Source organism: Erpetoichthys calabaricus, chromosome 16, assembly GCF_900747795.2.
Source record: "Erpetoichthys calabaricus chromosome 16, fErpCal1.3, whole genome shotgun sequence".
NCBI lineage: Eukaryota > Metazoa > Chordata > Cladistia > Polypteriformes > Polypteridae > Erpetoichthys > Erpetoichthys calabaricus.
The window spans coordinates 77,178,694-77,206,191 of NC_041409.2; the positions used below are offsets into that span (position 1 = coordinate 77,178,694).

Here is a 27,498-nt window from a genome sequence, read left to right on the forward strand (position 1 = left end):
GCTGAGTTTACAAGCGATACATGAACAAGACGTGATCTAGGGGAAAGAAACAATTTTGAGTTAACTCCTCAGATCTTTCAAGTCTCATACGATAGCAAATACAAACAAATTACATTATACCTGTTTATTTCCATACTAATTCTTCATGGCTGTCTTTATTGTTTTTTGGCTATGCAAGCATTTGTCCCTTTGGTACTGTGTGCTTAGGCAAATCCAACCAAGCATGAGTGTGGAATGTCATAGAATGTCCTACATCTCTCTATATTGCAGGCCACCAGTCCTGTGTCTCACCATCCACCGTAATGGATTTAGATCCTCTAACATTCATTTTGACATTTTCACAAACTATGGTTCCTTCCATGGTGGTTTTCCTTTGGACATACTGTACTTTCACTCAATATCCCAATATAGTATACACCAATTATATAGTAAAGGTAAAAGCACCAAACGTCTTGCAAAAGAACACAAATATTGAAACGCCAGCTGAAAGGCACTGTGCAATATATGAAAAGATATGAAAAAGTATCTGTCCATCACTGGTGACATGATTGTGAACTCCACTTAAAGTAGATAAAGAACTGTTGCTGTGTGCAGAAAAAAGAAAAACTTTTATCAGCTGTTGAACGTGGTTGGCATAAATATAAAAAGAAATAATTTTTAAAGCTATATGAAAACAAAAGGAATAGTCCGATGAGCATGTTAAGAGTACTCACTCATATGTTCACGATTGCCAAAACATGTCTGTCTGTCTGTCCTGTTAAAGGTTAGGATGACATGTTGCCTCCCTCTGATAGTCACAAGTGTACTGCACATGCAAACCTAACTATTTGCATACCAGGCCATGCTGGGCTACCATAATAATAATGCAAATTAGACCACTGCTTCTGGCTAAAACGTTTTGTTTTTGTTACAGCTAGTGTTTATGTGCATACATGCGAGTATAAATTTGAAGAAAGTACTTTGCAAGAGAACAGAAATATAAAACACCATGCAGTTAATTTGAAGAGTTAGATATTTCTGTACTTACTCACTCATTTGTCATACGCTGTGTTCTTAATGATTACTTAAGAATACTTTAAAATTGCTTCAATTTTTTTTTTATTTTGATAAAGCAATAAGTGTCTTCAGCAAAAATGATCAGAAGGAGTTGAAGTTGTGCACACCATATCAGTTGACAGGATAGGAGGGGCCAAAATGACTTCTTTTCATATAACTTAATCAAAAAATAATATTGATAATATAGGCCTGGGGAAATGCTGTTTTATGCTATTTCAAGGTTGCTGATCAGAAGTAGAGATAAGCAAACACTCCTGCATTCAGTTCACCTCATATTGAGCAAAATAACAGAAATATTTGTGAACTACGCTCAACTCCGGGAAATGCATTGAAGTCAATGAGGAAGGAGGAACTGAACTGGTTTTGAGTGGAATATAATGGTGGAGTGGCATTGGTCTTTTAAATGTCCCTGATGGATAGGGAAAAATCTGCCAGCAATTCTGGAACAATTATGGTGGTTATATATGCAGTCTAAGGGTGGCATGGTAGCGTAGTAAGCAGACCCGGTTCTCTTCCTGGGTCCTCCCTGCGTGGAGTTTGCATGTTCTCCCCGTGTCTGTGTGGGTTTCCTCCCACAGTCCTAAGACATCCAGGTGAGGTGCATTGGCGATTCTAAATTGTCCCAAGTGTGTGCTTGGTGTGCGTGTCTTGCGGTAGGCTGGCGCCCTGCCTGGGGTTTGTTCTCTGCCTTGTGCCCTGTGTTGGCCGGGATTGGCTCCAGCAGACCCCCGTGACCCTGTAGTTAGGATATAGCGGGTTGGATAATGAATGGATATATGTGATGTAAACTGTGAGGCAGCAGTGCTAACGACCATGCCACCATCCTCAAACAATCAAAGATGTACGTGGGACAAATGGCACAAGTAAAATACAAGAAACGACCACAAACTAGCAATAAATTAAAACAAAGATCATTGTGCTGCACGAGTGTCAATCTAGATGCACACACAGCCATGTCCTAAAGCAGTGGCGTGGGACTGACTTGTTCCATTGTCTAAAGTCACGGCTCGGAGCACAGCAGGAACATCTAGTTTGTTTCCCAAGTCTCTGTGGAGATGCTTTGCACTAGTAAAGACACACCTTGGAAATAGTAATCTTTTTTTTTATTTATTTAAAGTGTGTCCTGTATTTTCTGATAGTTTGCTTTTAAGAGCATTCCTGAGCACATGGCTAATTTGCTTGCATAATTAACAATGCCATGTTATGTTGCCAGCGCCCAGTGATCAGTGCTATATATCTGTTGGCCGTATCAATAATACTGCAATTATTTCTTTCTTATTCTTCTTTTTTCTTTTTTTTTTCTCCTCTCTCTCAAATGTTTGTGGATTCGGGACACATTTCTACCTTTTGAAATTCACTGACAGCACACATGAAATGACGGTAAGTGGAAGAAAGAGTAGTTAGAGACAGGAAAAAATCTCACAAAGCACTGTTCAGTGGGCACTGGGGGTGTTTCAGCACATCTCAGCAGCTGAAATGGCCATTTTTTGCCTCCTGTGCTTGTGACACTGCAATGGCAGAGTCAACAACAATCTTGTAGTAGGCATGCCTGAAAGTTCTTTTGCATGGCTGTTAAAACTCTGTGATGTCACTTTGACCTTGCAGAGCATCATGGGAAACTTTGGGTGGTGGGGGGGGTGGGTGTTCACCTAAGCTGATTGGATGGCAAATTTCCAGGAAGATATTCAGTGAACAAGGTCACTGGCAAACACAGCATATTTGCTGCAGAAGATGTTTAGTCAAAATTCACCGATCAACACTAATCAAGTGTGATAAAGGATTTGATGATCCTTGACTGGTGGTCCTAGCTGTCTTAAGAGCCACTCCCAGAAGGTTAAAAGTGACAAATTTCAAACATAAGAATTTTGGGTGTCAATTTAGACATTCTCATGGTCAGTGAATGTGAATATATGATGTTATTTTGGATTTTTTAGTCCTCCCTGGACCTTTATCACAGGGTAAACAATTACAGATTTCTACTACAATTAAGAATATTTAGACTTCAAATATTTACATTGGAGCACACACTTTAGTATTTTAAATATTTGACACAACTATTCTTGTTTGTTACTTTTACCTCATGAAGTAAATCATTACATTTTTAATCATCACCTGGAACTAGGGCAGTTAGGCTAATTCAGATTTTTAGGTTTGTATAGATGTATACACAGATGAAGTATAGAAGATTCTGTTATACAGAGCAACGTAACAAATTACAAAGATCAGGTGTAGTTATTTTAATGTTGTATACGTACAAGACGATTGATTAGCAGTAGGAAGATTAAGGAACATGTTCAAGATTCAGTAGCTTGGACAAGCAGACCACTTTGTTATTTATGGGTTAAAGTCCACTGCCCTGGCTACTAGAATACATAGTGCAGATTTTGTGTGCCTTCCTCCTCCTCCTCCTCCTCCTCAGTGGCCTTGTTCATAAACCCCATCTTGTGAGATTCACATTTCTAAAATACATAAATAAATAGAGACTTGGCACTTATTCTGATTGGCATCCTACTTATTGTTAATTCTGTATTTTAGATTTGACAGAACATATCACTCTCTTTAATACATACAGTATCAGTGACAGCTTTCTGTGGAATTGTTACAAAAATTGTTAAAGTACTGTGAACCATTTGTGTCCTGCTCTTTTGAAAACTATTCTCAGTTCTAATATATCCTCTTCAGAACATTAGCTTTTTACCAAATGAGAGGAGACCATTCAGTCCATCTAGCTTGTTGGTTAAGATAATAGCCAGACTGTCCCAGTATCTCATCCAGATCCTCCTTAAAGTTTCTCCATCAACTACTGTACATGACTCAATAGTTTGTTCCATTTTCCCTAAACTTTTTGCGTAAAGAAGTGCTTCCTGACTTCAGTCTTATATCCACGTCCCCATAATTTCTACTGCTTTTTTAATGTATTTAATTTGCCATTTTAGTGAAAAGAATTTAGTGTCATTATTAACATTTTAGAATTTTGAAAACTTGGATTATGTCCCCACACAGCCATTTTCCATACCTGCTCCAATGCTGCATTTTTTTTCTAGTAATAATAATAATTTGTTACATTTATATAGCGCTTTTCTCAGTACTCAAAGCGCTATCCACACAGGGAGGAACCGGAAAGCAAACCCACAATCTTCCACAGTCTCCTTACGGTGCAGCCTGTGGATGTTGGTTTCACGCAGCATGTCTTGTTTCTTAATAAATGTCTGTTTTACTAATGTGACTTTATCAGATTCTGACTGTGGCTTCCCATATTATAACCAACCATGGACTAACCAAGAAAGCGTTACTCTCACATTACTGCTGTTAGTTTTTGTTTTCATCTCCTCCATTATTAACTTACATATTATGCAAGTTATGATGTTAAAGAACTTTATAATGTCAGTCCCAGTTTTACTTTGTGTTTAATGTAGTTTTATATTTTCATACATGATACATGAAAATGTTTGTGGTTTAGGAGTTCGAGCATGTAGATGTATATTTATGCTCCTCCTCAAGTGAACAGCGCTATGTATAAATAAACTAAACTTGAATTACGTTAGGCCTTTCGCATTCTAAAGTGGAGCTTCAGGCTCTTAAGCCACTGTAGGAGCTGCTCTCCTTTCTCTTTTATCAGCAGAGTATGCCGCAAGAAACAGTTGGAAGTGTTGCTGTTTAGGTTGCTGCAAATGTAGACCTCCGCCCTAATCCTTGCATGCCTTATAAAGGTAAAAGTGTGTGAAACACCCATTTTGAAGTTGGCAACATGCTGAGACCTCTATGACTTCTTGTGTAGTCAGAAGTAGCCATTTATGTGGATACATTTCTTTGCAGCATTCATTTTATTTCCTCAAAAACTGACAAATAGTAAGAAAAATGCAGGCTGTACATTTGGCTGGTTTGTGTCGTACCTTAATGTGTGCAATGCTTCCATCTGGTGGAGGTTTAAAATGTGGTCCCTTTCAGTCCATCTTGGCATTTTTCCTTTACTAAAATTAAGTTGAGATAGCCACTGTCTCCAGTTTTTTCTCTGAGCTCACATACCGGTATGACTGGAATTAATAAATACTTTATTCATATTCACTTTATTATACAGCTGCTTGCCATTAATGGCGGAAGGAACCTGTTAGTATGTATGAAATCTGAAGCTTTTAACTTAAGAATGTCTTGACTGGCTAGTCATATGTAGTGTTACACTTTTTTTGGATTTTTATCGGCAAATATTTTCCTACGCATGGGTCTTTCATAGTGAGAAGCGAGGGGGCAAGTCCCAAAATAATATAAATGAGCACGCATGCGCCACCTAGTAACTGGTTGAGCGTGAGCAGAGCAGACTGCTCCATATACTCACACAGGTCTTTCGTTTATATGTCTAGTGTGTGTGTGTGTGTATGTGTGTGTATGTATGTACTGGCTATATATTGATATATAAAACATGATATAGACGGACAAACCTAACAGAGTGGCTAGCGGTTTACTTGCTGTTTAAAGTTCTAATTTGTCTTGGCACAGATAAATAGTTTTGCGATACCAAGTTTTTATGGATGATGTCCGATGTGTGGAGTTGTTGGTTTGTTGCTGCTCCGGGATCACATGGAGGATTATTTTTGTGTTAGAGTGCACTTCTTCTCTTTATGACGTGGTTCTTTGTTCATGGTGTGCTGTACTTTTCTGAGTTAGGTTCTTTGCTGTGGTGTCTGCATCTTCATAGGAGAAAAGCATTACTCCTTCTGGCTGAAGATTTTAAATGCAGACGTTCCCTTATTGACTCCGACTACTGGCACACAGCTTTGGCTTGGCAGTCTGGATCACAACTTTCAGGTCCACAAAAAGAAGAGAATTGTCAGTTTCCGCTCTCCCATAGAAGGAACAGCTCATCGGCATTTGTTTGTGTCGGAGACCAGGTTTCCAAAGGGCATTTTGCAGATTTCCCCCATTCCCAGAGAGGTTGTTCCAAGTGAATCGCTAAGGAGTTTGGTGAAAGTCCAGAGAGTATCCTCAGATGGGGTGAGTGCAGCTAGTTTTATGAAGGAATTCTAACATCCCGTGATTGGATTAAAGTTGCTTCCATTTACAAAATCAGGGCCTGCTCATAGGCTAGGTATTCTGTCCATCCCAGTTGTCATCCCTTGAATTATAGGTCTTGTTCACGCAGAGGTGCCTCTGGAAAGATGACAGTTTAACTCTGGCTTACATCTTTGTTATCAGATGGAGTGTCCACAAGAGGGCAGGAATGTACAATGAACTAAGGCAAGTGGCCGCCGTATAGTATAGTGTTCCATGTACATCCATGTATCACGCTGTCCGGTGTCCACAACAGGGCTGGAATGTGTGATGAAGAAAGGCAGCAAAAAGCACAAAGACAGGGAGATGTAAGGGCTACAAAGTCAAATGAATAAAGGCAACAAGATGTATGAAGAATGCAGGATGTGAGACATACCTGGTGACCATTGTACCTACCATTAAACCTGTTTTAATAGACAGGCATTACGCCATGCTAGTTTTAAACTGACGTCTTCTGGTACCTTTATTAAGTCATCCATTTTTGGATTCTATTAAGACATCTTCCCAGAAACAAGATTGAATGTGTAAATCTCATCAGTTAAATGGGGGGAAAAAAAAAACTGCAGTTGGTTTGTTTGGTAGGTCGGAACTGTGCCATTGCGTGTCAAAATTCCAATGATACTTTAACACAATGTAAATTGTGGTTTTCTTTAGACAGTGAACTTTCTTTACAAAGTTTGTATAGCTAGGTTATTTCATGCTGGTTCTCTCTTTTTTTTTTATATGTTCCAGATGACAAGAAGGATATTGACCATGAGACGGTTGTGGAAGAACAGATTATTGGGGAAAACTCCCCTCCAGATTATTCAGAATACATGACCGGAAAGAAGCTCCCACCAGGTGGAATACCAGGCATTGATCTTTCAGACCCCAAACAGTTAGCAGAATTTGCCAGGTGAGCCATTGTATTAGCGGTCGACCTGCTGCTCACCTGCTACTGCTCACAAGGTTAAGGGATGGGAGATGGATGTCTCACTGTACTTCTGCAGAAGAGGCTGTTCTTGATATGGCAGTTTTCTTATTCAGTTTTATGAATTATTTAGTATTGGATTGGATTTCTGTCTTGAAGATGAAGATTTTAAAGAGTTTAAACAGTTACAAAGTTAGCTATGTTCAAGGGTTGTCATTTGTGTAGTTTGCTGGTTCTTTTAGCATTCATTAATCGCCCAATCATTGTATACATTTGCTTGTCTCACAATAGGAGTTGGAAAGGACAAAACACCTGAGCCTTAGAAACAAATGGGTATGCTGGTTTAACTTGTTCAAACCTATAGATATTAGGGCACACAATGGTAGCAGGTCTGTTGTAGCCCTTTTTCTATACTGAAAAAAATTGGTTTGAAGAAAAGTCCAACGATCTTATGGTTCAATGAACTCCTGCGTGACAGCCCTCCAGTGTTAAACCATCGTGATGGACAGGCTACAGTCGAGTAGCATTGTGCAGGAGCTGCTTCATTATTCATTTGTTCAAATATCATTATTAAGAAATAGACCAGATTTCTATTCTTCGTCCTCTTTCTTTGTATAACCAGAATATTCTAGCAAGTTCTTCCTAGATCTTGATCTTGAACTCTGCTTGTTTTGTAGTTTGACCTGAGGTTTTTATATTTCAAAGAGGCCTTTCCTTGAAGTCCACGAATGATCCTTCTATAGTATCTGCCATCCCTAGTGTAAGCTACAATGTTTTATTAGTGCTTATAATTCCTAGCCATGGCAGATTATTAAAAAGGTTTGGGTATGAGCCTGACACAAGCTTATTTTGTCACTGGTCAAAGTGTGTGCTTTAGCATTAGCACACTTTGCTATGCAGCCATTTTCTATTCAAGTGCCGTCCAACCTTGCGCCCATTTGTACTCCGGCTTCCTTCTGTGCTGGTTAATTCAAGTCAAGGAGATAAAGAAGTAATTCCTTAAACATCTTTTCATTATAGTCTGCCTTGATTTTATTAATCCAGGAAGCAAGAGCCAATGCTCTGCTAATACACGTCACACTGTTCCTCGGTTTTCTATTTAGACAGTAGGACTTTAGGGACGTTCAAGACTCAATGTTTTTTTTTAGAAGAATCAAGTGGACAGGACTGGTGAACTTCGTTGGGCTGAATGGCCTGTTCTCATCTCAATTGTTTTAATGTGTGTTTTCTTGTGTTTTTCTATTTCAAGCACATTCATTTAATAATTTGTTGATTCATCAAGTAGAGCTGATATGTTTGCATCATGTTCTGCTTACAATAAAGCTTTGTGAATATGTAGAAGGCTGCAAATAAGTCACTAACTATTGCACATGTTCATTATTTTGTTGAAAAACTTCATTAGACATCTTCATTCACATCTTCATGCACTTTCACATACTTTTCTATCTTCAGAGCACTATGTGTACTTGAATTGTAACTTTAATAAACTTCCCTAGGGTGGTCTCCATAGCCTCTCTAGTTCTTAAACTCCCGTCGAGGGGCTCCCCTGATGTTTTATTTATACTTACCAATAGAGTCTCCATGTAGACAAGCAGTTTGAGCAAAGACAATGCAACAACCTTTGGGCCAGGCGCTTTCTTACGCCTTTTTAATGCAAACTAGGAATGTCACCATTTAGTGCAGGGAGTGGGACTGGTACAGCTATTTGTGACAGGTCGATGTTCCTTTGGTGCTGCCAGGCAAACCAGGGTTTCAGGGGGCCAACATCTGTCCTTACAGGCTGGAGGTGTCCCTCTAGTATCAAAAAGCTGAACATCCCAGTGCGTGATTGTGTTTTTTTTAAATATACTTTGTTAATCACAAAGGGGAAATTGTCTTTTGACAATTTGACAAATTAACCTTTGGGGGATCAGAAGGTCCGCCATTTTACATTTCAGTGAATGGGTCAAAATTATCATTAAGCAGACATCTTTATCCACAGTGATTTAAGAAAGAATGAACAGTCGTGCAATAAGAATACACCCCATCTTTTTTTATTTTTTGTGGACATATCATCATTTGTTCTTTTTGTAAAACAGTATCTTATCTGAAGGCAGTGTAAGGATGGGGGTCTTGGTCAGTGTAATGATAATGAAAATGTGACTTTGCAATAATTTATTTTATAAAAATGAACAGCTAAGCCAATTCTGTCTGTGGAGAAAGCAACTCCACCCTTGGCTCTAATAGCTGCTATTGGCCCTTCACGTATGGACGTCACGATAGGAGACGTACAATACTCAATACAACGGCACAACCAGAAAGTGCACAATATTGTGACTTTTTCTTTGATACAATATAAAATATAGAAATACTAACAGTAACCACAGCTTTGAAATACTGGCATATCCATTAAGTAGTTACTAGTATTGGCATTCATAAATATCAGAATACAATGCAGAGCTTCAATTTTAATGTACGGCAGAGGTGGGGATCCCTCCAGTGTAACAAAAAAAATCGGGGGTTTATAATTTTAGGGGGAGTTGCGTGTCCCTACCTCAACTACCCGATTTATCTTAGCATGTGCACATTTTACATTTATTCTGACATTTTCTGACTAGTGACTGAAATCTGATGCTTAAAATTCATACTAAATATAAAAATTCAAACATTACCTGTCTGTCTGTATAATTTTCATGTCTGAACACAAAAGCCCTTCCAGACATGACCTCTGCTGTTTTCTTTTTGACATGTGTGGATGTGGTGCTGTACCCTCAATACTGTCAGCCTTTTTTAGTTGTAGTTTATACTCGAGCTTTTCTCATGTATAATTGTGCCACCCAGAGTAATTTGTCTACTTGCAGTCACACATGAGAGCAATACCAACTTTCCCGGTACTACAGATACTGTAGAACAGCTGGTACCATTAGATTTTCAGGACTTTGGTAACAAATTAATACCACAGTAACGGTTCTTGTGACATACTCACCCTCAGGTATGCATTTCCTGTAACTGTCTGCCAGGCTCTGACACTGACTGGCAAAAAACAAGTTTTAGCCCACATTTGATATTCTCGTTTGACTAGGGTGTGTCATTTGTAATAAACGATCCCCAATAACCTTATTTAGGACAATATGGAGCAAATTGTACCCATCTATTTTTCTAACCATCTGTCTAGTTTTGGATCTCAGGTTGCCAGCCAGTACCTGATCCTGCAGTAAGGAAACAAACCTGGACAGGAGAAAGGAGCGCATTTCAAAGAGTCAAGGCCGCTGTCAGGATTCTGATACTGTGAGGCAGCCCTGAAGTGGGAATGTACCCTCTAGGAAATTCACCGAGGCTTCTGTTATGGGTTTTTTAAGTGCTGTCAAATATTTGTACATGTCAGAGCATCGACAACAAGTTGAGTACCTTTGTTGAAGCCATGATGTTATTTTGCTAGTCTGAAGTATATACTAGAAAATTGGAGTGTGGCTAACCAGTCAAGTGCCAAAGTTTCATGTCTTGCTCACAGATAGTGCTATTTGTAACATCTTAAATATAACGGGCATTTATTTCTTTAAAGTATGCACTCTTCCTATCAGCATCAGGTATAGGAGCCTGTCTACAGCAGGCCGTACTTATCCACACACACTTACACACACAGATACAGCCCACCCCTGTTCACCTTGGGACAGTTTTGTGTTGCCACACTAATGACCTTGGGATACAAGAGGAAAGCCCGGGGTCTCTGTAGAAAACCCACCCAGTTGTAAGGAAAACATGTAGGCTGACACAGACAGTAAAGCTGTGAGGTATAACAGCTTTTACCCAAGGTGCCCCCTGGCACCCATAAAATAAGAATATTTTTATTTTCTAATGAGCATGTTTAATTTCTTCATAACATTTTTCTTTTAATTTCTTGTCTGATTTATGAGCAAGTCGAGATCTTAAGGTTTATACATTTGTATGTTTGTTTCCATATTTAATTTTTTTTTCCTTTTAATGGGCCAATTTCAAAAATATGCTTGAAATGACATTGTCATTTCTGTCTGGCTGTGACACGCTGTCACATTTAATGAATAATCACTTCTGTTGTGACAGTACTATCAAAGCATTAGCAGAATTAACGGGTTCCATCTGCACACAGCAGATGCAGCATCTCTTAGGCATTGCTAGCATTCATTCCACATAAAAATTGAGTTATGTGAACATTCAGGCCTCATCTGTGAATCAGTCGCTTTTGACCAGCAGTGTGGTCTGTTGTCTCCTCGGTGGACAGTAAAACTCCTGCCTCCTGACTACACTGCCTCATCTTTAGCAAGTCACTTGACATGGCTGTGCATCTCTAGAAAAAGGTAAAAATATATGAATGTGTTCTCATTTTGTGTTGTGTTGTGGGATGCTTCTTACTACAGAATGGATGTCTATACAACATAAAGGTGTCTGTTTACTCAGCAAGGATGGCCATTTCTTTATTCTGCTTGGCTCCTGAACAGGTGAACAGTTGCACCAAAAGATATTATGCACCATGGAATTTTCTCCTTCAATTTTATTCCATTGAGTCATTGCAATTTTGATAAGAAAATATTGCAGGTTAAGGACAAAGTCTGTTCATTGTGCTGGAAATGAGCATTGTCTTTCAAAGCATGCACCAGGCACAGTAGGCTCCATGCTATCAGGCACAGATTATAGTAATCCCTTGAGATTTGCAGGGGTTAAGAGTGTAGGACCCCCACAAATGCAAACGTCTGGGCCCATGATTACTTTATATTCTAATTTATTGCACTAAATAAGATGCAAAAAAGTTGCAAAAAACGTGAGGTACAACAATCACTGTGCAAGCAAAATCACTTGTGTGAGGCTTGCTGCCGAGACCAAGTGCATAATTCATCAAATGCTTCATAAACTTTTTACAAAGTTGAACTTATATTATAATAACACTGTGTGTATGTTTATGTTAGTAAATGACTACCATAAAAGTATTTAATTTTACAGATACAAAATAAATCCAGCAAAACACTAAGCACAAAACAGTAAACACTTACGATAGATATGCTTCAGTTTCATAGAGGGTGGTGGCGTAGTTATGAAATGAAATCGCCCGCCCGTGAACAGCCTCCTAAAGTTGTGTAAAGTTTTGTCCTACCATGATGCTGATATATGTGAAGATTTATACAAGTTGGGAGTGCTCCCAAGACTTTTCCAATCCAGATAAAATCACACAAACATGCAGGCATAGGACAAGAACATAAATCCAGAGAAAGCTGTAATCTGATGGGTGTATATATAATCCCAACTGTGCAGTGGAACATTAAAACAACATAGACATCACCAATTGCGATTCTGCCAACTTGTTGTTATTCACTTTTGAAGTTAACACCCTCATCTTGTTTTACCCAGCAGCCCTCCCAGGAACTGTCAAAGCTGCCCAATGGTGCAGTACTCCCAGGGTTGCTGGGATTTGCAGTCCATTTAAGTAGCACTGCTACAGCGTCTTCTGTGGTTTTCCACAGTAGGTCGCAAAACTCGCCAAATAATTTCCATTTGATTATTGAAGACAAATCCATGAATCATTAAACCTGTGAATTATGAGAACCGACCTGTAGTTTCACAATTGTGACAGTTGAAAAGTCAAGTAAAGAAAAATAAACTTGTAGGCCAAGTTCAGTGCGTACATTAGTATATCCGGAAGTATTGTCAGTTCTACAAAAATGTGGTGATTTGTGATATTCATGGTCAGGGAGGTGCACTCGGGTAATGGAAGATGTCCAGTTCAGGGGCCTTAGAATTGCATCACCACTTTTTGCAGCTGACGTGGTTCTGTTGGTTTCATGATGCTGCAAACTCTTGTCACACATTGGGTCAGTTTGTGACCGAGTGTGACGGATCAGCACTCCCAAATCTGAGGTCATAGTCCTTAGTAGGTAAAAGGTGGCCTATCCTGTCTGAGTGGGAGATGAGTTACTTCCTCAAGTGGAGGAGTTTAAGTGCCTTCGGGTGTTGTTCACAAATGATGGGAAAAGGGATGGCAAGATTGACAGATGGATAGGGGTGGTAAGCACAGTTATGCAGTCACTTTACCGGTCCATAGTGCTGAGGAAGGAGCTGAACCAGAAGGCAAAGTTCTCGATTTACTACATTCCTACCCTCACCTGTGGTCATGAGTTTTAGGTAATGACAAAAAGAACGAGATCACAGGTACAAGTGGCTGAAATGAGCTTTCTCCAAAGGTTGGCTGGACTCTCTCATATAGATTGGGTGAGAAGTGCAGACATCCAGGAGAAGCTTGAAGTAGAACCGCTGACCCTCCACAATGACAGGAGCCAACTGAGGTGGTTCAAACACCTGATAGGGATGCATTCCAGATACCTCCTTGTTGGAGGTCTTATGGGCAAGATCAACTAGGACAGGGGTGGGCAGTGTCGGTCCTGGAGGGACTCAGTGGCTGCAGGTTTTTGTTCCAACCCAGTTTTTTTAATGAGAAGTGTGAAACACCTGGGAGGCACACCGCCGCCCAACCCAACTCAGACACATGCAAAGGCACAAGTACAAGCACACACTTTTATTTTTATTTTTTCCTTGTGGGAAACGCCTTCCCCCGTTTCCCACAAGCACAACACAGTCACGGCACAATACAAATTTCTCTTCTTCTTTCTCTGTCTTTTTCTGCTCCACTCCTCCTGGCAAGCTTAGTTACCCTCATATCGACTCTGACTCCTCAAACGGTGTGAGGCAGCCTCTTTTATAGTGCACCCGAAAGTGCTCCAGGTGCTTTTAGATCCCCTTCTGGTTGTGGCGGAAGTACTGCAAGGGCACCTGGAAGTGCTCCAGGTGCTTGAAGGATCTATTTCCAACAGAACTTCTAGTTGTGGCGGAAGTGCTGCAGTCCAAGGCTCCGGAACTGTCCAGGCGCCCCATGGTGGTGGCCAGAGGCCCCAACAGGGTTGAGCTTCCAAGCTCCAACCCCATGGCCCCAATGTAATCCAAGGGGATTGCCTGCTCGTGTTCTGGGGAGGTATAGCCCTGGATATGTCCTCTCCCCTGGTCTTTTCATCACAGGGGTGTCCCAGCCAGGCAAGGGCCCTGGCTGCCTGCCACAGAAGTCAGTTATTGCAGATGTGGCACTTATTGCTGAAGTGACATTTTGATGCTTTATTTTAGTGGTCTCGCCTGTTAAAGTTCCCCACCCTTAATTGCTTATTTCAGTCTTAAACAACTGCATTTACTGTTTTCAAGTGTGCCTTAGTAGCAATAATTTGAAAATGTTTAATAAAACACTCAAGAGAAGATGTGACAGACTGAAAATTATCCATTTTAGGCTTCAAATCATTTGGATAATATCCTTGGAAAGGAAAAAATCTATGATATAAGAATGTAACATTGCACACCAACCAGCCATAAAATTATTAAATAAAGACTGAGATTAGCAAGGATTGGTTTCTAATTAAGCAATTGGTTTGGAACAAAAACCTGCAGCCACTGTGGCACTACTGTACCAGCGTTGCCCACCCCTGAGCTAGGAGGAGACTCCAGGGAAGACCCAGGGCTCACTGGGAAGATTGTATTTCCCATATGCCCTGAGAATGCCTTGGGATCCCACAGTATGAGTTAGCAAGTGTGACTGGGGAAAGGGATGTATGGATCCCACTGCTAAGACTGTTACCGTCGCGACCAGGTCTCGGATAAGCAGTGGAAAATTAATGAGTGAACAAAAATGCTGTCCTATAATTTTTTCCTGATGAACACACAGACTCCTTATTGGCACATGAAAAACCTAGAACTGCCATTGGGTTTTACCGAAAGCTTTTCTGCATTTACCATTACTGACACACATGAAGAGTGAACTACATTTACCAGACAGTGAGGACTAAAAAATGTGCGGCTGTCTGTGACAAAATGATTACAGTAGCAGATGGGTGGCAAGTGCTTTAGAAAAACGTTGGCATCTGTGTTTAGAAGTGACATGGGTCTGTGCCTGGGGAGTGGAGGGTAGGGATCCAGATGTCTGTCACATTTCTTTTTTTGGTAACATTCTGTAGACATTTTGTATTAGTGGAGATCCACTGTTGATCATTAAAGGCTAACTCCAGTATTGTGTCAGTAGGACCACCTTTGTGCAGTTGGGCTGTAATGATTTGTTTCTATTTGATGATCTTCCAAGTGGTTTTAAGTTGATTGCAGGCCAATCAGTGTTTGATGCATCTTTGTGTTACAGGATGAAGCCAAGAAAAATTAAAGAAGACGATGCCCCCAGGACAATAGCATGTCCTCACAAAGTAAGTGAATGAACTGGGTTAGTACTGAGAGGTGAGCTTTGGCTAAAATCCTTCATCATCTCACAGTGAACTATTGCCACTAGAATTTCTAGTTGGGTTACTGGCTGTCACAGTCCTACGTGGTGGAGGTGGGTTCAGTTACTTCATGGTTCTCACCCTTCTTTTGCTTCTAGGGTTGCACAAAGATGTTCAGGGACAACTCTGCCATGAGGAAGCACTTGCACACTCACGGGCCTCGTGTTCACGTGTGCGCGGAATGTGGGAAGGCATTTGTAGAAAGCTCCAAACTGAAACGGCATCAGCTTGTGCACACTGGGGAAAAGCCTTTTCAGGTAAGCTGTGAAGCTCCATGAAGAAGTGTGCTGGCTAAAAGAATGAAATGTATGGAAGGGAAATCATAGAGGATTGTTCTGAAATTGTGTTTCTGTTGATAGAATCTGCTAGGATAGCCAGTTTGAAAGGGACAGGCAGTCACCTACAACAAAGCTTGATCAAATGTCTGCCTCCTCTTTAGCTACAGTTTGTGTTGGGATAAGGAACTTTGTAAACAAACACTGATGAGCCAAAACATTGAGAGCACTTCCATATGCAGCGCCTGTTGTTGACTATCTCATAACAGCGGCAAATGCCAATGACGTATTAGATGGTAAGCTGACGTTAGGTACTCATAGTCAACGTGCTGAACACAGAAGATATGGGCTAGTGTTGAGACCTAACAGAAACCAAATCGTTATGGCAGGACGACTGAGTAAGACCATTTCTGAAATGGCAAGGTTTGTGGGGTGCCCATAGTCAGCCGTGGTGAGTACCTACTGACAGTGGTATGAAAAGGGCAAAACCACAGAGTGCTGACAGCAGCCATACCACATGCACTTCAGAAGAGGTCATTCACCTGAATCTAAGTATACCGGCCTGGCTAGTACTTGGATGGGAGACCATCTAGGAAAAGCTTGGGTTGCTGCTGGAACAGGTGTTGGTGAGGCCAGCAGGGAGCGCTTACACTGTGGGCTGTGTGTGGATCCCAGTGCAGTGATGGGGACACTGTGCTATACAAATGGCATCGTCCTGTGATCTCTGTGGTCATAAAATATCCAATGGCATCCTTTGTAAAGAGTAGGTGGTATCGTAATGTCCAGGCTAAATTGCCCACCACAGCCTAGTCATTCTGGCCCCCTAATCATCAATCTTTAATTGGTTTTCTCCCTCACCACTTTGCCACCTAATAGCTAATGTGTGGTGAGCATACTGGCACAAAGTGGCTTCCTACTCACTGAAGCGCTTTGAGTAGTGTGAAAAGCACAATATAAATGTAAAGAATTATTATATTTAAGATGTTGAGTGGCCCAAGACTCATTGATGCAAGAGGTCTGGCATGAATAATGTAGCACAAATCACTGATATTGATAGTTACAGAAGTAATGTGGCACGATACAAAGTGCATTGAACCCTGCGGCATATAGGAGTGAGTGGCCACAGGCTCTGTCAGAGTGTTCATGCCAACCCCCTGTGTACCATCGAAAGCACATACAATGGGCATGCGAGCATCAGAACTGTACCTTGGGTAAATGGAAGAGGATCATTTGGTCTTATAAATCCCGTTCTCTTTTGCCTCCACAAACGTGTTTGGAAGAGATTTTAACAGGACCCAGTGTGGGAAGCTGGTGGAGGGTGTGTGATGCTTTGGGAAATTTGAGGCGTACTGCCTACCCAAACATCGCTGCAGAACAGGCACAACACCCCTTCATGGCAGCAAAATGCATCAATGTAGGTTGCATCCTTCAGCAGGATAATTGAGTTGTTCAGGAATGGCTTGAGGAACGTGACAAAGAGTTCAAGGTGTTGTCCTGCCCTCCAAATTCCCCAGATCTCAATCCATTCAAACATCTATGGGACGTGTTTGTGATCATGACAGGAAATAATCAATAAACAGACAACATAAACCATCCACTCCCACCCAACCTGAGCCAATTGGTGGAAAAAAACAAGTCAAGTAGTTGAAAGCCACAATTGTGTAAGACTTGTATCTGGTGCTTATCATTACTGGAAACAACTCCAGGTCTATTAAGTTGTAGAAGGAGGACTGACACTTGTCAACAGTAACCCATTCAGGTGACTTCCAGAGGGGGGGCAATGTCTTAGTTTGGCTTCCAGGATACCCAATCAAAATAACTTATGTTCAGGGGCTTTGAGCGGAAGCATAGAACAGTCTAAAAGAGGAAAGATTTGAGGTAACAGAGGGAATACTGCAGGAAAGAAAGGAGGGCAGCAGGTGGCAAACGTATGTCCAGAATATGTGGAGAAAAGTGGCAGGTAAACCAAGGGAACATAGTGGGCAGAGTGGAGCAGCAGTGAGGCCCATGAGAAACGGCTTACGGGGGAGTGGGATAGAGTCTGTGTAGAATTCTGAACTGGGTGTGCTGGTGGTTTGGGTTTCTAGAAGAAAGCCTTTCATTGCAGAAAACCAGTGTGTCCCATGAAACCCCTCGCAACGTAACAGGAGTGTGAGGGTCTGCTGCTAACGTCCTGGTGCCAGATACCACAGTACACCTTCACAGGTCTTTTTGTTGGCTGCTTTGGCAGCAGATGGAGGAGCAACGGCATATTGGGCAGGGGGTCACAATGGTTTGGCTCATTAGTGATTGATGAGGATGAGGATGAGGCCCGGCCCTAACTCGCTCTTTTCTCTCTCTCTCTGTCTACAGTGCACGTTTGAGGGCTGCGGGAAGCGATTCTCACTGGACTTCAATTTACGCACTCATGTGCGAATTCATACCGGAGACCGGCCCTATGTGTGCCCTTTTGATGGTTGTAATAAGAAGTTTGCTCAGTCGACTAACCTGAAGTCTCACATCTTGACACACGCTAAAGCCAAAAACAACCAGTGAAATGGTGCTGCAGACTTCCAGCTCAGTCCGCTCTTTGGTGCAGCAGCATCTTCATGGTGTCTAAACAAAACAAAAAAAACAAAAAAACAAAAAAAGCAACCTTTTCCTTTGTATGTCCTTTCTTAGAAGAGTTTTAAAGAGAAAAAGAAAACACACAGAAAGTACTTTTTGATAAGGTGAGGATAAACAAACCCTTCAGAGACGACACTCTGCTGTTTCTCACCGCTGATCCCATTTAAAGAACACGCCGGTGTTTTTGTAAAATGATGAGACGGACACAACGCGGTCCATGCAGGAGGACGGGTATCAAAAGACAATTCTTTATACAAATGTGCTAAACGAAAAGGAAAACATGGGACTGATTTTCACCTTTAATTTACACCTGTCTGCATAGAAATCAGATTGCTTTTTTAATTTTATATCTTTCTAAGTGTGCATATTGTACACTTTCTTTGGGATATGCTTAGTAATGCTATGTGTGATTATATTTTTTTCCCAAAAGGACTGAACTGTTCTTGTATTGAATCTTCTTGGAAGAGAATTACCAGTTGCTGTACTTCACACATACTTCAGAAGTATTTTTTCTGTAAAAAGTTACATAAGGTTTTTTTTGTTCTGTTCTGTTTTGTTTTTTTTTTTGTTTGTTTTATTATTATTTTTGGCTCTAATTTGGTTGTATTCTTTATTGTTAACTCATTTTTGTATAATTGTATCGTATAACTGTATTGAATCATGTAGACATTAATACCAATGTGATTTAAATAGTGTTAATTAAAACCATTTTAGTCACACTTTTTATTATTTCCACCCCCTGCTGTATGGCCTGATGTCAAAGGCTCAACTTTTTCTTTTTTTTTTCTTTTTCCTTTTTTATTTCTTTTTTTTTTATGGGGGGGGGGGGGGGACTTCAAGCCGAGTTCCCGTGCCGCTTGTGCTCTCCCAGCATGGGGCTCAGCGTCCAGGTAGCGGCACAGAGCTTAAGAAAAGGAGGACTGGAGGCTGCAAAGTGAGCACTTAGCCAACGTGATTTTTTTTTTTTTATTATTATTATTGGGTTGTCCTCATAGAAGAGGCGAGGTACACAGAACCGTGGCTCAGGGGTCCAAGACCCGACGCCATCCTGCTGCGGAATGCAAGGGTTGAGCCTCTCAAGGACACAATGCTTCTGCCTGGCGTTTGCTGAAGTGGGTCTCGCTGGGTTACGTTCAGGTGATGTTAGGATTCTCCAGAGTGAAGAATTTCTATTGTTGGCATAAGCCGTGAAATTCTGCAGTTTTATGTGCGCACACACACATACACACACACACCTTAGTGAGAATGCTGCTTTGAGTTTAATGGGACAGACAGACTGCCTGGGACATGCTGAAGTGAGAATGCCTGGCTGGCACGCAGGTCCAAATCCTGCCGTTTTTTTTGTATTTTCTTTTTGTATTTTGTTTAGACCGGTTCACCTGTTTGCTTTACAGTATGTGGGTCTATGAACATTTTTTTTGTTTTATTTTCAAAATGTTGTGTGTGCTTTGCTCTGATTTTGTTCTGTAATAAAGAAACCCTGCTTTATACTTTGTCATGACTGAAAAATGTATTTAAGACATTGTGGGTCAATCGCAGTGCACCTCTCGACGAGACCACGAGAAGCTCGTCTGTAACCCTCTGCTCCATTGCAGGAACGATAAAGTGGAACCGGAGGCAGACATGTCAGGTGTGTGGACCAGGTGATGATGGGAAATCGTCAAGATGTCAAGGGGCTCGTCCCAGAAATCAAGACCTGAGTAAGTAACGGTTAGGCTGTGTTTGTGTGCTTTCGGACAGCCGGGAAATACGAGATTCCGAGTCTGAAATTTCACGTAGATCAGCTACAAGTTCAGACACTTAAGAGAAAACAAATCTACCCGATTTGTCCAAGACTGGGACGTAACTGACCTTTCACCTTAGCCACTTGAGTAAAACAACGTAATCCAGTCAGTAGGAAAGGCCATTTTTTTTAGTTGAATTACATTTAATATGTTTATTTTCCTTTTCCACGAAAAATGCCTTTTATGTTTGTTTTGTTTTTGCAGATCTTACGTTTCTCCGAATTTTCCAGCTGGAAGCCGACGTGAGTGCACCGAATTAGGAAGGTGAATTGTCACAAGTTGGGAGTTCCAGATATTCTGAGAGCACCGCATAAATGAAAATACGCACGTCCTTCCTCTTCAGTGATTTACAAGGTTTTGTAAGTTGTATTTTTTTTTGCACTCTGATTTTGATCAAATCTAAAGTGGTGGCCATACATACCCTATAGTATTGGGACGCCTGCCTTTACACACACACGAGCTTTAATGACAACCCAATCTTGATGCATTGGCTTTAATATGGAGTTGGCCCACCCTTTACATCTGTAACAGTTTCAGCTCTTCTGGGAAGTGTTTCCACAAGGTTTAGAAGTGTTTTTACGGGAATTTTTTACCACAGCCTCCACTCTAATTCATCCCAAAGGTGTTCTGTCGGGTTGAGGTCAGGGCTCTCTTTCTGCAGGCCACTCAACTTCCTCCACACCAAACTGGCTCATCCATTTCTTTATAGACCTTGCTTTGTGCACTGGTGTGCGGTCATGTTGCCATCCGCAAACTGTTCCCACAAAGTTGGGAGCAGGAAATTGTCCAAAATGGCTTTGTATGCTGAAGCACTGAGAGTTCCTTTCGCTGGAACTAAGGGGCCAGTCCCAACCCCTGAAAAACAACCCCACACCATAATTCCCCCCTCCACCAAACTTTACACTTGACACAATGTAGACAGGCAAGTACCGTTCTCCTGGCCAGACTGGGCCATTGGATTGCGTGATTCGTCACTCCAGAGGACACGTCTCCGCTGCTGTAGAGTCCAGTGGCGGTGTGCTTTTACACCACTGCATCTGACGCTTTGCATTGCACTTGGTGATTGAAAGCTTAGATGCAGCTGCTCAGCCATGGAAACCCATTCCATGAAGCTCACTATGCTGTACTGTTCTTGAGATTTTGGAGGTCTGGAGCTATCGACTCTGCAGAAAGTTGGCGACTTCTACACATTGTGCACCTCAGCATGCGCTGTCCCCGCTCTGTGAATTTATGTGGCCTACCACTTTGTGGGAAGGTTGCTGTTGTTCCCAATTGCTTCCACTTTGTTATAATACCACTAACAGTTGACTGTGGAATATTTAGTAGTGAGGAAATTTCACAAATGGACTTATTGCACAGGTGGTATCCTATCACGATACCACGCTTGAATTCACTGAGCCCCTGAAAGCAACCCATTCTTTCAGAAATGTTTGTAGAAGCCAGCAGTCTGCATGCCGAGGTGCTCGAGTTTATACACCTGTGCCCATGGAATTCAATGAGCTGGAGGGGGGGTCCCAATACTATTGGCAATACAGTGTATCTAAGAAGCCTTAGAGGGGGACGGGGGGGAGGGGTCCTCATTCACAGTGATGATGGGCCACAATGGCTGCGGGCCTTCATTCCGATCAGTTTCCTAATTAGAAGACAGAAACTCGGTATTTCACCGTGTGGCTCGTTAGTGTGTTCATTCATCCAAGACGCAGTTTAATTACAATGACGCGTTTCCTTTTCTGTGTTTTGTAGATCCGCAACTTCTGTGTACTTCTCAGTCTTTTATTTCTAAACATTATATTAACACACATGCTCCGTGATGCACATTCACCATTGCAGATGGAGCCAAGTTAGCTCGAGAGCTGGTGGCTCTTTTATAAACTGATGGCTGGGTAAGAAAACACAAAACAATGAAATCTTAAAACTAAATCAATCGATTAAATCAGAATAATTGAGTTAACTAAAATTTAAACCTAAAATCCAATTGCTTTAGCAGCCAATAAATGTATTCTAACGAAGAAATTGGCTAAAGTGAAAACCTGCAGCCACTGCAGTCTCCTAGGACTAAAATTGAGGGTCCCTGCTCTACAGTGCAATTTAAATTTATCTTGGGAGAGTTACGGTATATACTCGCAGATAAGTCTGGACTTGATTTTACCACATAATTTCCGGTATTTTATAATGTTGGTCGTATAAGTCGAATACGGAAAACTCATGCTATTGGTCCGAGAGATAACGATATGCTAACGCCCACCTGAGAGAGTAACCATGGGGCACACAGCCTTTTTCTATGTATTGTGCCTACGTGACCACACGGTGATACCCGAACTAATCCAAAGCGACATTTGCACTGATTTGTGTTTTTTGTATCTCACACCCTCATACATCTTTATTGTAAGAAGAAAATATGAAGCTGGTTTTAAATTAAAAGTCGTTGAAGTGGCGAAAGAAATTGGTAACTGCGCTGCTGCAACAAAATTCGATGTGTCTGAGAAACTGGTGTGAGATTTAAGTGTCGCATTTTTGAACGGGCGTATAAGTCGGGGTCTGATTGGATGATCTATTTTTCAGGTTTCAAGACCCGACTTGTACGCGAGTATATACAGTAACATACCAAATGTTACCAAAGGACTCTTCTGTTTTGGAAAGTGGCCGGCGCAAAGGCCTGTAGTCACTGTGGCCCCCCAGGACCGTGACTGAGGACTCGCACTTTAAAGCGTCACTTCTCTTCTAATCGGTACTTCCATACTGCTGCAGGTGGTCTCAGTGCCCTAACTGTATCAGGTGTTGAATATTACAAACTGTGAAAGGCACAAAATCAAACAATAACTCTTCATTGTCTAAACTGCAGAGTCGCAGCAAGCATTGGGGGCAAGGCAGGGACAGGACAGGATGCCAGCTCAGCATGCGGTAAACATACACTCGGGCCAATTTGGCATTACCAACCCACCCATGCCCATGGACACTGGGAGAACATACAAATTACACAGAGGGAGTCCAGCGCTGCTCCCCTTGTTGTATTACCTTTAAATAACCAGTGGAGTGAACTTTTGACCTGATTTTCAAAACTTTTTTGGGTTAAACACGGTGGGCTGAACGCAAGTGATCAATGGGGGGTGTGCTACCTCGGAACGTCCACTTGTGGCAGCTGATGGAGTCCATCCATCCGTCTTAATTCAGGCCGAGGTCATGAGGTTTGAAGCCCATCCTGGCAGCTTCAGCTGCAAAGCAGGAATCTGGATAGTTACAGTACATTTATTTAGCACCTTACATAGACCATGGGGGGGCCACTTCCACCACCACCACCAATGTGTAACATCCACCTCGATAAGGTGACAACAGCCATTCTTTCACCAGTATGCTCAGCACACATGAGCTGTTCCATGGTGAAGGGCTGAGAGGGGGATAGGGGATGACTAGGGGTCCAGAAAGGCCAGGAGGGGCCATGATGGGGAATTCAGCCACGTCATCAGGGTATGTCCTGCTCTTTACGAAGGATGCAGAGAGATCTTTAGTGACCACAGAGCGTCAGGACCTCGATTTTACATCTCATGCCATTTTTACAGATCATTGTCCCCATCACTGCACTGGGGCATTGGGATCAACGCAGAAACTTAAAGGGTAAGTGCCCCCCACTAGCATCATAAACACCCCTTCCAGCAGTAACCATCGCCTGTCCAAGTACTGGCCAGACCCAAACACACTTAGCTTCAGGTGGATTTTCTGTTCCGAAGTGCAGGTGGCATGGCTGCTGGCAGGGCGGTTGTCACTGGTGTGTAGGAGGAGTGGGCAAGAGCTCACAGCACAGTGTGGTCCAGTCAATCAATATGGCCACCAGCTCCTGGTGTTGTCCTCAGACAAATGTTGCATTTTTTGTTTGAAAGCATTAACTGAGCTAATCATATTGACCATGGTTTTGTCTTTTCCTTGCAGCTGTAAATTAAGCTCATTCAACATGTTGGTCAGATCGGAAAAAAATACCAAGTCTAGCAGCCATTGATCGTTATTAAGTTGCTTGTATTCTGCATGTTTAATGACAAGGAGAAACTCCTTTTTCTCTGGCCAGGGGTCTCGAAATCTCAGCAGGAATTTCTCCCTAGCCATCCGCCTCAATGAAGGCCTCTTTTTATCATCTCTCCATCTTGGAAGGACTTCTTATGCTTAATGATCAAGTGACTCACCCAGAACGATGCTTCGGTGTGTCTGCCTTTGCTTTTGAATTAGCCGAGTGAAAAATGACGGCTGTCCGTTTAACTGCAATTTTAGTTCCCTCTCCTTTCTCTTTCTCAGATTGCTTTTCGGAAGGAAGTCAGCTTCGTAGTTTTTATGAGCAGTTCAAAAGTGCCTTTCCACATTTTTCCTTCTTTGGAATAGCAGTCATAGATTGACAGATCAGACAAAATCCCTTCTTTAGTTGATATTAATTGGAAGGCTAACGAGATCACAGCCGGAGTTTTGCAGTAGCTCGCGCAGGACAGATACATACCTACATTTGGAATTAATAGGAAACTAAAAAAAAACTCCACAGTGGATTAATAAAGATTTAAAAAAGAAGTTGCAAAGTAAAAAACTGCTTTAAGATTAATGACTGCAAAGTGAATCGTAGAGCGTATGAGAACATGAGGGTAACCATTAAGAAGGATATCAGGGAGGCTAAAATACAGTTGGAGAGGAATACAACAGATAAGGCAAAAAGACGACCCAAAGAGATTCTTTCAGTATTTTAGTAGTAAAAGAACAGTCAAGGATGAGGTGAAGTACATCAAAAATAGTAAAGGGGAATTAAAAGACACTGTGCACTGGAGAGATTCCGAAGGACTGGAAAATGGCAAATATCATCCCATTATATAAAAAGGGTGACAGGGCAGATCCAAGCAACTATAGGCCAGTAAGCTTAACATGCATCACAGGAAAATTAGAAGGAATTATTAAGGATAAGATTAAGCAACACCTGGCCAGGACAGGAGTTATTAGGAACAGTTTCAGAAGAGGGAGGTTGTGTTTTACTAACATGCTGGAATTCTATGAGGAGGCAACAAAAGGATATGATCAAAGTGGAGCATATGATATTAATCTTGACTTTCAGAAAGCATTTGATAAGGTGCCACATGAGAGGTTCGGCATCAAATTAAAAGAACTGGGAGTTCAGGGTGATGTTTTTAGATGGGTGCAGAATTGGCACAGGCACATGAATCAGAAGGTGATGGTGCGAGGAACCTCATCAGAATTGGCTGATGTTAAGAGTGGCGTTCTGCAGGGGTCAGTGCTAGGGCCGCTGCTATTTTTAATATATATACATGATTTAGATAGGAATATAAGTAACAAACTAGTTAAGTTTGCAGATGATACCAAGATAGGTACATTAGCAGATAATTTGAAATCTGTTATATCATTACAGAAGGGCTTGGATAGCAGACAGGCTTGGGCAGATGAAATTTAATGTCAGTAAATATAAAGTGTTAACACATAGGAAGTAAAAATGTTAGATTTGAATACACAATGGGCAGTCGGAAAATCGAGAGTCCACCTTATGAGAAGAATTTAGGTGTCATAGAGGACTCTAAGCTATAGTCTTCCAGACAAGCCATTAAGAAGGCTAACAGAATGTCAGGTTATATAGCGCCTTGATGTGCGCAGTACAAGTCACAGGAGGTTCTGCTCAGTCTTTATAACTCACTGGTGAGGCCTCATCTGGAATACTGGGTGCAGTTTTGGTCTAAAGGCTACTAAAAGGACATAACAGCACTAGAAAAGGTCCAGAGAAGAGCAACTAGGCTGAGACCAGGGCTACAGGGGTTGAATTCTGAGGAAAAATAAAAAGAGCTGAGCCTATATAGCTTGGGCAAAAGAAGATTAAGAGGTGACATGATTGAAGTGTTTAAAATTATGAAGGGAATTAGTCCTGTGGATCGACACTGTTATTTTAAAATGAGTTCATCAAGAACACAGGGACACAGTTGGAAACTTGTTAAGGGTAAATTTTGCATAAACATTAGAAAGTTTTTCTTTACACAAAGAACGATAGACAGATGGAATAAGCTACCAAGTAGTGTGGTAGACAGTAAGATGTTGAGGACTTTCAAAACTTGACTTGATGTTTTTTTGGAAGAAATAAGTGGATAGTACTGGTGAGCTTTGTTGGGCTGAATGGCCTGTTCTCGTCTAGAGTGTTCTAATGTTCAATAACACATATCTAGTAGAACTGGAACAGCGGTGGTGGTCTACAAGGGGTGGCACTGCAGCTCGGACAGACCAAGTCCTATTGAAGAGTCTCATGACATTAAAAGAACGGAGTGCTCCATGTGCCACGTAAACTACCACTTGTCGCCCCACCAAAGAGATCTTTGCTTCATCTTCATTTAAAACTTGATGAACATTTCATGAAAGCAAAGAACAAGGAAGGTGAAGGATTGGCATATTTGAGACAGACATGTCCATGAGGCCAAGATTAAGGAGGGAGTTTTTTTTTTTTTGGCCTACAAACGGGTCATCAGTGACAAGAAGATCTGCCAGTGGGGCCAGACCCGCTATACCACATATGGGTGCCGATGATCATGAGCACCAAAGCACATTCACACAAAGCCATCATGTGCAGTGCTGCTGAAGATTCATTTTCTGCATTCACACTTCTTCCTCGCTAACCTCAGCATCATCCAGGAGTGTCCAACTCCAATCCTGGAGGGCTACAGGTTTCCCTTCCTGCCATTTTCTTCATCAGTGACCAATTTATTGACCTCTTCATCCCTTCATTTTAACTGCCTTGTTTTTTTCCCCCCATAAAATGGTAAATGTTCACCAAGAGATGACCACCTAACCTGTGTCCATCTTACAATATGTGAAAATAAAGGTGAAGGATCGTCGCAGGATGTTTGACCTGCTGCTTTCCACAAAACATTGTGATGGTGCTCTTAGACAGAAGGATCAAACCAATAAATAAATCAACCGCTTTGGTAATGTCTGCTGTGGCAGAACATGCACAGCAACAGGCTGTGGAATTAAATAACGGCTTTAATTAACAGCAGGAATCGACTTCTAATTAAGAAACTGCTTGGAGTTTGAGGCCCGTCTTAGCTGATCATCTGCTGGCTCATCTTTTTGGCTGTCATTTCAGGAAGTAAAGAAACAATTCAGAGGTTTGAGTCGTAAAAAAACAAGAAAATGAAAAAGAAGGGAAAAGAAGTCAATTCAAAGAAAAGTTTGGTATTTTTCATGTTGAAGTTACTTCTTCCCAAACATTTTATATATGCATTTGCTGCACAAAATCGTGTTCTAAAGTCCAGCATTTTCTGTACATTTTTAAAGAATGACCTTGCCCCCACTGGCATTTTACATTGGAATTAGCTGGGCTCGGACAAAGCTGGAAAAGAAAAGCCTTTTTACCGAATGAGTCCATTCTTCAAACTAAGCAATTACACACACACAGTAAAATAGCTTATACGTGACTTAACACACACACACACACAAAACAGTATAACGGGATTCTGCCATTTTAAAAGAAGACCAACTGTGTGTGTGCTACC

At 41.5% G+C, this 27,498-nt stretch overlaps 1 protein-coding gene across 1 annotated transcript in view; it reads left to right on the plus strand.

Moving 5' to 3' along the window:
• yy1a (YY1 transcription factor a) overlaps positions 1–19,806 on the plus strand; it is a 48,516-nt gene extending 28,710 nt beyond the window's left edge. The window contains exons 2-5 of the mRNA XM_028821144.2: positions 6,835–6,997; positions 15,186–15,246; positions 15,420–15,578; positions 17,949–19,806. Coding sequence (XP_028676977.1) covers positions 6,835–6,997; positions 15,186–15,246; positions 15,420–15,578; positions 17,949–18,131 — 566 coding nt within the window. The 3' untranslated portion in view covers positions 18,132–19,806. The remainder of the gene's footprint in view (positions 1–6,834; positions 6,998–15,185; positions 15,247–15,419; positions 15,579–17,948) is intronic.
• The last annotated feature ends 7,692 nt before the right edge of the window (positions 19,807–27,498 follow it).